Genomic DNA, 11,750 nt, shown 5'->3' with positions numbered 1-11,750 from the left:
TTAAATTCAGCATTGTTTATTCCAACTCATCCACGCTAGAAGGTATCAACTCAACAGAGTTTTCTGTCATTGAGGGTGTTTTCCACATATCAATCGCAGATCAACACTAAAAGTTGTTGAGAAATTTGATGTTCAGTTTAATCTAATTGAAGATTTTACAATGGATATTGCAGAACATCTGGATTCCAAGGTTGGTGATTTTTTAATTAATTATAAGTCATTTTCAAATTGTCAATGCAGTTTTTCTCTCTAATTAACCATCCATCTTCTATTTAATACTGCATTATAATTCTAAAATCACCATCAATTGTAGACTAGTGTATCCAATCTAAGAGCAACTTCTTTTTGAAGACTACAGTCCATTTCAAATTTTCAATGCAGGTCTCCCTCTATTTAACCCACTATACCTTCTATTAATACTTCCCCCTACCCCAATTTTAAAAGCATCTTCAATTGTAGACTACCGTATCCACTCTAAGAGCAACAAACGTTACTGTTACCATGAATAGGTATAATAAGTTCAATTTATCCACGGAGGCCCAGATCAACACAGGGTTGCTCTTCCCAGCTTCTCGAACTTCACTAAATTCTTATTGGATGCTACACACACAGATCCTCTCAATTTAAGATGCAGGCGAGCATGTTCATACATGCATATACATACTGTACATTAATTAAACAAATATCCAGTCAAATGTGTGTACAACAGGGTCATTGTTTAGAAATTGAGCAACGCATTGCTTTTTCAACCTTTGACATCCATTGACAGTTTTCATTTGAGCACCCACAGAGAAGGTACCTTAAGTTAAAATGTCAGACTATGCGAATGAATCTAAGGAAGAAGAGTGCTAGCAGTGGATCTAATCAACTATTGTAAGTATTAAGCCTAAGAAATAAATATTTAGAATAATTATTCTTTGTGTTGAAGTATACAGTGCCAGTAACTACTGTTTATGTGTACACTAAACTGTTTGCCAGTCCAAACTTCTAGCATTCTCTTTATTTGCCTTCTTTCCTTCTTTGGAAACTTAAGATTATATAATCGTTGGGAAAACTAACATTATCAGCTCTATCACTCATTATTTCTGGTCATTAATGGTGATGATTTTTATATTTTTAATTAATAAACAATTTATTGAATCATGGCAATGATTGTTATTAGATTGAGAGAAAATAATTATAAATAGACCACCATGGTTCCTTAGGCAGGATGCTTTACTCTCATTGCCTTATTCTTCGGATGAGATGTAAAGCCGTTGGTCCTGTGTACTTAACAGTGCACATTAAAGAACGTGGTACACTGTTTGAAAAAAGTAGGGGATTGTCTCCCGGTGTGCTGATCTGGTAGGCGCTGCACTGCTGGCTGTCGAGGGTCCGTGGAGGGCCTAATCCGAATTTCCTCAGTTTCCAGTAAAGCTTGAGGACCAGAATAATACATTATAATAACACAGGTTGTGTTAAAATACTTCTATAAAGGAACATTCTTACATTGGAAAGTGTTAGTTCTGTAATTGTAACTTTTTTTTCCCTGAGGTTTTTGTCTGGCACTTATTCATTCGATAGTGACACTTATTTATTTGTTTCAGATTATTATGAGCCACATTATTCAGTTGCTTTCTTGGATATTGGAGAAGTTACTGTAGAAAGTCCATCGTTTGTACGTGAATATACATTTCATAATGGCTTCAGTCCTGCTATCTGGATGCAATTCAGGATAATGTAATTCACCACACAGTTGGAGCAGGTAAGCAATACCAAAATACTTCTCTTTTCCTTATATAGTAACTTACATTTTAGATTTTAGACAACAACATTGGGGTGATGCCATTTGTCATTGGGCCATCTTCTCTTAGTCATGAAGCTGTTGATAAGTATGTGTGAGAATGTAGTCATCGTTTATAATTGGTACAAGCCTGTTCTTTGATTGCGATGAGTTACAGGTAGGTTCAGTAAGAATATAAACATTTGTAGCATGTTACAAACTGAATACTGTAATTAAGCAATTATGATGAATTAGATTAGATAATGTATAAATGTAAAAATCATGATGAATGGAACAATGTTAATGACGATGAAATAAAAGTGGGAAACCCAAAAAAGACACAAAAAAAAGATATAAACATTTTCAATAAATATGAACATTTTTATTATTCATTTTAAAAGATTTTATTTCTGTTTTTCAAATGTTATTATTTTGTCAGTTTGGGGAACTATATTTTGCATTCTGTCAAATAAAATCAATGTATAGATATTATATATGCATACTTGACTTTCATAAGGAAATTTGTCAAAGGACTTTCTTACTCTTCTACCTTCTTTTTCTTAACGTGTACTGATAATGCCATTCCATTGTGTAATCAGTCACGTAATTTATAAATTCTGATTAAAATATTACATTTTCCCATTAACATTTTCATGTAAATATTTCAGAATCAACCGGAGAATGCAGGTCAAAGTGCAAAACAGTGTGCACCTTGTGGTCCAGACAATGGAAATGCTGGATACGTGAGGGCAAATTTCATGTCTGGTGATAATGGTGCTCCATTTTTTCAATTTCATGGTATACATAATTACCCAGCTATTGCTGGAAACACAAGATTGCAAGGTATGTAAAAGCATGACATAATCTGGTCCTTACTTGGACAAACCTAGTCCTTACTTGGACAAACCAGTTGAGTTCTATTGCAGGAAACGCATACTCATACTGTTTACACATGAAGCTGAATGCTTATTTGGATAACATAAAATTGCCATTGTATCCAAGTTATCACCACTGTAATGTTGAGGTTGTCCCTTAGTACTGTTTTATCATAAAATATGTCTTTAATATCGGAATACATTTTTGGTGAAACAATTACCAAATGAATATATTTCAACATACTTATTTATTTACAAATAAAGGTATTTTGCTCTTTCTTATCAATAGATGTCACATTCGCTCATTTTGATACTGCGTGTAAGAAAGATCATTACGCTACTATGACCAATCCATCAAATGATGATGGTATCCACCCAATGTCCGCTGTAGGTACTGTACAAAGAAGGTAACAGTCAGAGACAAGAACAGGGTTTACATACATATACCTAATTTAGGGTAAGTACTAATAGTATTTATCCTATATATCTACGGACCACTTGCATTTATCCAAGTTACGTAAATGTAAATCATTGTGTATCCTTACTTGCTAGTTGCATTATTTTCATCAACCTAGTACACTTACCTACAATACTTTTTGTAATGTACCGATTTACAATACAAATAAGTGAGAGAGAGACAAGTTCTGTTATAGTTGAAAGCTAGCACTGAAGTGTTTATTCTTTATTCTACATCTACTATATATAATAACAATATCGGTAATGGGTAATTAATCTGTCAAGGTGGAATGTTTAGTGGTCTCAGCAGAGGGGTCTACTTTAGCCATTAGTGACCATTAAGTAGCCAGGGTTATATAGAAGTGGGTTAACATAATATATATGGTAACAGGTGAAGGAAGTATAAATAATTGGTAGCAAGTAATATTAATCAAGTTCAATACATTACATTCCCTCCCTTCTATTATAAACAATTCTAAGCTATTTATTTATAATTGAATCAAAGCAGCACTGTACTAAGTTATGGTTTAATAACACTTTAAATGTATATGGTATAATGCACTGTATAAAGTAAAACATAAGATCAACATTTTAAATTGTCCAGTAATAATGTCCATAAAAGTTTCTATATTTCAGTTATTAAAAATGTCCATATCTTTCCGGCGGTTTTCTATCGCGAGTAAGGTATACTCTTCGCTGAGCAGTAATAGACTGTGCTTCGACAGTCGATTGTGATGTTTCCACTGTTCAGATTTGGATTAATGAGCATTGGAGGTAATTGTGGAGGATCATCTTTGTTTGTAAGCTGTTTATCCTGAGTTTGAACAGGCCTATAACGCTTCCTGATATGGTCGGCATGACGACGACAAACTCGTCCATCTTCTAGTTTTGTCTTGAATGAGATGCGACCGGATTTTAATATTATTGTTCCGGGTAACCATTTCAGATTTTGTCCTCTAAAGTTCTTTATATACACCTACTCTCCTTCTGCAAAAGTGCGTTCTTTGCATGACGATCATGGGCTAATTTCTGTTTTTCAAGTTGAGTGATAACACGATCTGCTTGATAAGGGTGTAAAAGATCAAAATGCGTTTTCAATTTTCGGCCATTCAGTAATTCTGCTGGTGTTTTGCCAGTTGTGCTATGAGGTGTATTTCTATATTTAAATAGGAATCTTGAATTGTTTTTTTTTTTAACTTTATTTGGTAATCAAGGTTAAAAAACAATAAAATATAATACATAGAAAATAGAAAAACAATTGCACGGAAAAAACAGGCCTTGATTACAAGGAATGCCAAGAAAAGTTAAAAACTTATTTCCACTTGGGTCCTAAAAACAAGAAACTGATAACAAGAACATACAAATTACAACATAAGAATCTTGCGACTTTTGTTTCGATATATCCATCTTTCGTACGTTTCATTGTTTCTTTAAATGTGCGTACAGCACGTTCCGCAAGACCATTCGATGATGGGTGATATGGGGCTGTTAAAGAATGTCTTATTCCATTTCGCTTTACGAATGTATGAAATTCATCACTGGTGAAACATGTTCCATTGTCGGATACTATTTTATCTGGCAATCCATGCGATGCAAATATAAGCCTGAGCTTATCCACTGTGGTATTTGTCGTTGAGGAATTTACCGGAATTACCTCAAGCCATTTTGAGTATGCATCGTATTAAAAACATTTTTCCAATAAATGGTCCAGCACAGTCGATATTTAATCGTGACCATGGTCTATTTGGCCAATTCCATGGGTGCAATGGTGCTTTAGGTGGTAAAGTTTGATTGGATTGGCATGTATCGCACTGCTTTGATATGTCTTTGTCCATATTAGGCCACCATAACGAATCCCGAGCAAAACTTTTCATTCTGACAATTCCAGTATGACCGTCATGTAGTGCTTGTAGCAACTGTTTTCTACCAGGCTGTGGAACAACAATTCTATTTTCCCACAAAATACATCCATCTTGTGTAGAGAGTTCTCTTTGTCAGATCCATCCAATATGGTTGCAAGTTTTCAATTTTTGGATTAGTATTGGGCCAACCCTTTTCAATGTAGTAAAGAACTCGAGAAAGTGTTGGATCTTTAACCGTCCAACCTTTAATATCTGCTGTGGAAACTGGAGATTGGTTCATTGGCTCCATCAATAGAACAGTTTCGGCAGGTTGTGGAATTGATTCTGGTTTTCCTGGCAATGGTAATCTGCTTAAGGCATCCGCATTGGCATGGGACTTTGTCAGTTTGAATCTTAATGTATATTTGTATGTACCTAATTTCAGTGCCCAACGTTGGATTCTAGCTGATGCTTGGGCACAAGTCTGTCCTCATTAATAAGACCCAGCAATGGCTTATGGTCTGTTACCAATGTGAAATGTCTACCATAAATGTAAGACTGAAATCGCGTTACCCCGAAAACGCATGCCAAACCTTCTTTCTCAATTTGCGAATACTTTTTTTCCGCTTCTGCAAGTGTTCTAGATGCAAATGCGATTGGTCTTCCTGTACCGTCACTTTGTCGATGTGCTAACACAGCCCCAATTCCATATTGAGATGCATCACACGATAATATTATTTCCTTTTTTGGATCATAATGTGCAAGTACTCTGCAGGAAAGTAGCAATTCCTTTGATTTATCAAAAGTAGATTGTTCTAAATTTGTCCAGTTCAAAGCTTTATCCTTACGAAGTAAGGCATATAACAGAGCAATTAAGTGTGTTGGATAAGTTTGGTAAAAACTTCATAATAAGATAATAATCCCAAATAAGCTCTCAGTTCTGTCAAGTTTTGAGACGCTTCGTCGCTGGAGCATCTTTAATTGCTCTCACTTTGGCGTTTGTGGGATGCAATCCCTCTTTGTCGATCAGGTGTCCCAAATAACCAACAGATTTAACCATAAAAACACACTTACTCTTTTTTAGACGAAGTCCAGCATCTGCCAGTCGCTTTAGGACGGTTTCAAGAGTTTCGAAATGCTCAAAGTCATTCTTTCCTGTAATTAATATATCGTCCAGGTATACTGTAACACCTTTAACTCCTTGTAATAGTCCTTCCATGACATGCTGGAAAATCGCTGGTGCTGAAGAGACTCCAAACGGCAACCGTGTATATTGTAAAGTCCCTTTTGAGTGTTGATTACAACATATTTTCGAGAATCTTTATCCAAGAGTAATTGTTGGTACGCTTGTGACATATGTCCAATTTAGTAAATTTTTCTTCGGGGCAAAGGATACTGATCAACTTTGGCTGCTTTATTTACAGTAATTTTGTAGTCACCACAGATCCTAATGGTAGATTTATCTGCCTTAAGTACCGGAACTATTGGTGCAGCCCAGTCTGAAAACTGTATAGGTTCAATAATGCCTTCTCGTTGTAAGCGATCAAGTTAGTCATCTACTTTCTGTCGCAAAGCATACGGAACATTTCTGGCTTTGCAAAATTTTGGCATTGTCTCTTTATCAACATACATTTTTGCTTCAGTACCCTTAAGGGTACCTAGTTCATCTTTAAATATTTCTTGGTATTTACCAAGCAGTGAACTTAAATCTAATTGGTTTATTACCTTGATTTGTTGCCAGTCCAACTTTATAAACTGAAGCCAGTCTCGACCAATTAGGGTAGGTCCATCTGTTCGCACAATCGTTAACGGTAATATTGTAGTAGTACTCTGGTATGTAACTTCAGCATTAATTTTACCCAAAACATCCATTATTTGTCCAGTGTACGTACGTAGCTTAACTGACGAAGGTTGCTTAAAATAACATTTGTCTGGCAAATGGTTATTCTTTCCACAGCGAAAACATGGTTTCGACTTCTTATTTGTATTTGACATAACTAGTTTTTATGGCTTCATAAGATTATGTTAACACAATATATGTGCATAAATTGCAATATTATAGCATAATTATCGAATTTTTTTGCCATTTTTCGAAATAATTCCTTTTTTCCCCCGCATTGAAATTTTCGAAAAATGGCAAAATTTCGACCCTTTTATTTGTTTACATAACTAGTTACTATGGCTCTATAAGATGATGTTAACACAATATATATACATAAATGACAATATAATAGCATAATTATTGGATATTAAAAAGTGAACATTTGCAAATTTTCGAAAAATTCTTTCGCTCCCCAGCAGTGAAATTTTCGAAAAATGGCCAAATACTTACCCTTTTATTTTTTGACTTAACTAGTTTTTATGTCTCCATAAGATGATGTTAACACAATATATGTGCATAAATTGCAATATTATAGCATACTTATTGAATTTTAAAAAGAAGAAAATTTGGCAATTTTTCTAAAAAATTCCTTTGGTCCCCCGCAGTGAATTTTTCGAAAAATGTCAAAATTTAGACCTTTTTATTTTTTTACACAACTAGTTACTATGGCTTTATAAGATGATGTTACCATAATATATGTGCATAAATGGCAATATTATAGCATAATTCTTGAAGTTTAAAAAGTGGAAATTTTGGACATTTTTTGAACAATTCCGTAAATTTTGACTTCTTTTTGTAAGCAATTTTGTTTACATTTTCAACTGCAGCTGCAGAGGTTGGCTGCGCCAGATCTCTTACATTTCTTGTTGCAGTTTCGATGCTAGTTGCAATTTCAACAGCTTTTTCCAGTGTCAGTGCTTTTTCTGCCAAAAGACCAAATTCCGTGATTACGGACGCCAAAAACTAGATGATCTCGTAACATTGTATTGAGCGAGGCTCCAAAGTTACAGAATTCTGCCATCGATCGAAGCGATGCCATAAATTCAGTCACTGTTTCATTATCACGTCGAAAGCGTGAGTTGAATTTGTATCGCTGTACAATTTCACTAGGCACATGGACTGTGATGCCCATTCATAGCTGTTACCAGCTCATCGAATGTTTTATCCTTGGGTTTTTCTGGTGTAACCAAATTTCGTAAAAGCTTATAAGATGATGGGCCAATAACTGTTAACAGTGTTGCTTGTTTCTTCTCCTCTGTAGTAATTTCTTTTGCCTTGAAATACAAGTTACTTACTTACTTATTTGTTTTCATAGCTATCCCCAATATTGGGAACATTTCGCCGTCATTGACATTATGTTGACATAGCACAACTTTTCTTAATTTTATGAGAGACGTTAATTTTGATGAGAAGGTCATGGAACACTAATTAATTTTAAAAACAACTAAAAACCTGGGACCTGTAACCCTGACGGGTACTCTCCCTCCGGGTCAAAGGGATCCCGAAACTCATCGGTGGGCAGGGGCGCTCATCTCCCTGTTCAGGACTATTCCTGATGATTACCCAACCTATTTACATTTAAAATTAAAATCAAACATCAAGACATAACTTAATCAACTTAATGACTACTGGACATAGTAGTTATTGTCTTCTATAAAAGATGCTGGAAGCACTTCCTTATATAGTCTTCTTCTTCTGTCTGTTGTTCTTCTTCTTCCTCAGACTCTAGTCTAAAGTCTAAACGCTCAACAAACTGTGACCAATCTTCCCTTCCTTCAATAAATTCTTCAATTTTGCCAATAAGGGCCATTCTCGTCGCCACTGTAGTGTAATGTACCGATTTACAATACAAATAAGTGAGAGAGAGACAAGTTCTGTTATAGTTGAAAGCTAGCACTGAAGTGTTTATTCTTTATTCTACATTTACTATATATTATAATAACAATATCGGTAATGGGTAATTAATCTGTCAAGGTGGAATGTTTAGTGGTCTAAGCAGAGGGTCTACTTTAGCCATTAGTGACCATTAAGTAGCCAGGGTTATATAGAAGTGGGTTAACATAATATATATGGTAACAGGTGAAGGAAGTTTAAATAATTGGTAGCAAGTAATATTAATCAAGTTCAATACATTACACTTTTCATTTAATCTTAACAGTAAAGTTAATCTTTCTGATTGCGTGGAGATGGATTGTGATGCATTTAAGAAAGCAATGATCAGAGATGAAGATGGTGGAATTCTAGGAGGATCACGGCCTGGTTATGTTATTCCTGATTCTCCATACGAGTGGGATAGAGATCCGAGACGTGGACTTAAAATTCCTTATGATGAAAAATGTCCACATAAAGGTTGGTTGTCTGCTTTAATGTTGAATTTTAGCTTTTGTAAACTGTGATTCTTCCCTAAATCTTTCCTCCTATTAAAGTTGCACTCTTGAAACAAGACCAGTCCATTCACCGAAAATTTTTACGGATATGTACAGGAAGATTATTCCATAAGGTTGATGCTCTATAGTTAAACATTCTCTTTCCATAAATATTGTTCCATGCTGGAACATTTAGAGTTTTTGTTGATTGACTTCTTGTATTTTTTGTGTGAAAAGTGTCCATAAATTTGAATAGATTTGTTAAATAAGATGGTGCTAAACCCTGTAGGCATTTAAATAGCATAATTAATAAATCATTTTCCCATCTGTCATGGACACTCTTCCATTTTAGTGAGGACATCAATTCTGTTATAGGGGTGTACATATCAGCATAAAGAATAATTCTAGCTACTCTATTTTGAAGTACTTGAAGACGATTAACAAGTTCTAAGTTACAATTTGACCAAACATTACTACAGTAATCAAAACAAGGTAATACTTGCATTAGCAAGTAGTCTTAAAGCAAAATTTGGAATATAATATCTTAATCTACGAATAATACCGATACGTTGTGATACTCTAGAAGCTACTTGTTCAACATGCTGTTTCCATGACATAAGTGAATCAAATGTAAGTCCAAGATATTTAAAATTGTCAACTCTTTCGACATCATTGCCATTAATAGAAAGAGAAATATGGGTTCCAGAAGATCCAAACGATCAGTTCATGCCAACTCCTGACTCCAGCATTTATGGCGAGAACTATTTTGATCGCGATTGGCAGACTCTTTGGATACTTATACGTGGTAGTGACCCAATTGACATCATCACTACACCGGTTATAATGGTTGACTTTGGTGTGGCTCCTGTTGATGTTTTCTATGAAGAAGATCTTGTTAACAATCTTGCCAGTTTGGTATATATAATAAGTAAATAGCTTTCTTTAACCATATTAAAGTATCACATAATCTATCCAGATTTCTTCTTTTTTCAGTTTCATATGTTTAGAAATGAGTTGAATTTTATTTAATTACCTATTCTTTTAATATGTAAACAATAATTAATATTTTTTCCTTACAGGCAATTCAACCCTTGAACATGATGAGTTAGTTAACCTTCAAGCAGAAATTGTTAATGCAGCACAAACCGGTACTTTGTACGAGAGTCTTGAAGTTGAGGTTATTAGCAATGACCGATCCTTCTCCCCCAGCTGAAGACCCAACAAGGGGTGTGAGAGCAACAAATACAACAGGAGGTCCAAGTACAGGCAATGAAACGTAAGTCACATTTTAAGAAGTAATGAGTTGAAGTAGAGTTTTCTGTAGAGTTACTGTAGTATAGAACTGGCTTGTATCGTCTTGTCCAAAGTCTTAAATTGTATTCTCATGTGTGGCGTGCAACAAACATAACCATAATGCCTATATCATTACAAACCAACATAACTAATTGGTTCACAGGTATTCTGAGAAGCAAGCTGAAGAAGAGGCATCTAGTGACCAAGGAGTAGAAATCATCTATCAATTCCAAAGCACAATGAGTATACGTTTAAGGCTGATGCTATGGAGAACCATCCATTTGAGGTTCAGCCTTGCATCTCTATATTGGATACCAGTGTAGGTTTTAACACAATTCTTTCTAAACTCCAATATACTGTAGGCTATCAAGCTTTGGTAATACACCATAGGTTTGATACAAATATTCTACGAAAAAAAGGAATTATTCAATGATTTTTTGATTTTTTCAGGCTGAAATTGTGCAAAATCTGGGACATTCTTCACATCCATGGAAAATGCCCAGGAGTATCTGATGCAGAGCTCGTCAACAACAACACTGTAGATATAATCCATGGCTGGGCCAATCTGTCGGGAAGTGGTTACTTCTTTGAATTCAGCATTGTTTATTCCAACTCATCCACGCTAGAAGGTATCAACTCAACAGAGTTTTCTGTCATTGAGGGTGTTTTCCACATATCAATCGCAGATCAACAGTAAAAGTTTTGGAGAAATTTAATGTTCAGTTTAATCTAATTGAAGATTTTACAACGGATATTGCAGAACATCTGGATTCCAAGGTTGGTGATTTTTTAATTAATTATAAGTCATTTACAAATTGTCAATGCAGTTCTCTCTCTAATTAACCATCCATCTTCTATTTAATACTGCATTATAATTCAAAAATCACCATCAATTGTAGACTAGTGATGTATCCAATCTAAGAGCAACTTCTTTTTGAAGACTACAGTCCATTTCAAATATTCAATGCAGGTCTCCCTCTATTTAACCCACTACCTTCTATTAATACTTCCCCTACCCCAATTTTAAAAGCATCTTCAATTGTAGACTATTGTATCCACTCTAAGAGCAACTTATGTTGAAGACTAGCCAAAAGTACCTACAAGTCGACACTCCCATAAAAATCCAATTACAGACTACTTTCAAATTTGATTTCATCGGCTGTATAAATCGCCTCAAATTAAAGACAAGCCAATAGCCAAGGACATATCAACCTTGAAGAATTATAATGCAATTGCTGTAGTTGCGGGTGAAAACGATTTAAACACGGCACATCT

At 34.9% G+C, this 11,750-nt stretch overlaps 1 protein-coding gene and 1 long non-coding RNA gene across 2 annotated transcripts; both read left to right on the top strand.

The window, feature by feature from the left end:
- The first annotated feature begins 667 nt into the window (after positions 1-667).
- On the top strand, positions 668-2,530 carry LOC144851680 (uncharacterized). Its single transcript, XR_013614205.1, has 3 exons — positions 668-873; positions 1,587-1,744; positions 2,431-2,530. It is a non-coding gene; the product is annotated as an uncharacterized LOC144851680 (long non-coding RNA).
- Positions 2,531-10,369: 7,839 nt separating this feature from the next.
- Positions 10,370-11,172, top strand: LOC144852389 (uncharacterized). Its single transcript, XM_078710174.1, has 3 exons — positions 10,370-10,458; positions 10,639-10,794; positions 10,926-11,172. The coding sequence occupies exons 1-3, from the start codon at positions 10,370-10,372 to the stop codon at positions 11,170-11,172; spliced, it is 492 nt and encodes a 163-aa protein (XP_078566300.1).
- Positions 11,173-11,750: the final 578 nt, after the last annotated feature.

Source organism: Antedon bifida, chromosome 9, assembly GCF_963402885.1.
Source record: "Antedon bifida chromosome 9, ecAntBifi1.1, whole genome shotgun sequence".
In the NCBI taxonomy this organism is placed as follows: domain Eukaryota; kingdom Metazoa; phylum Echinodermata; class Crinoidea; order Comatulida; family Antedonidae; genus Antedon; species Antedon bifida.
Note: the sequence above shows the minus strand (reverse complement) of the source record. Positions and strands in the feature narration are given on the sequence as shown.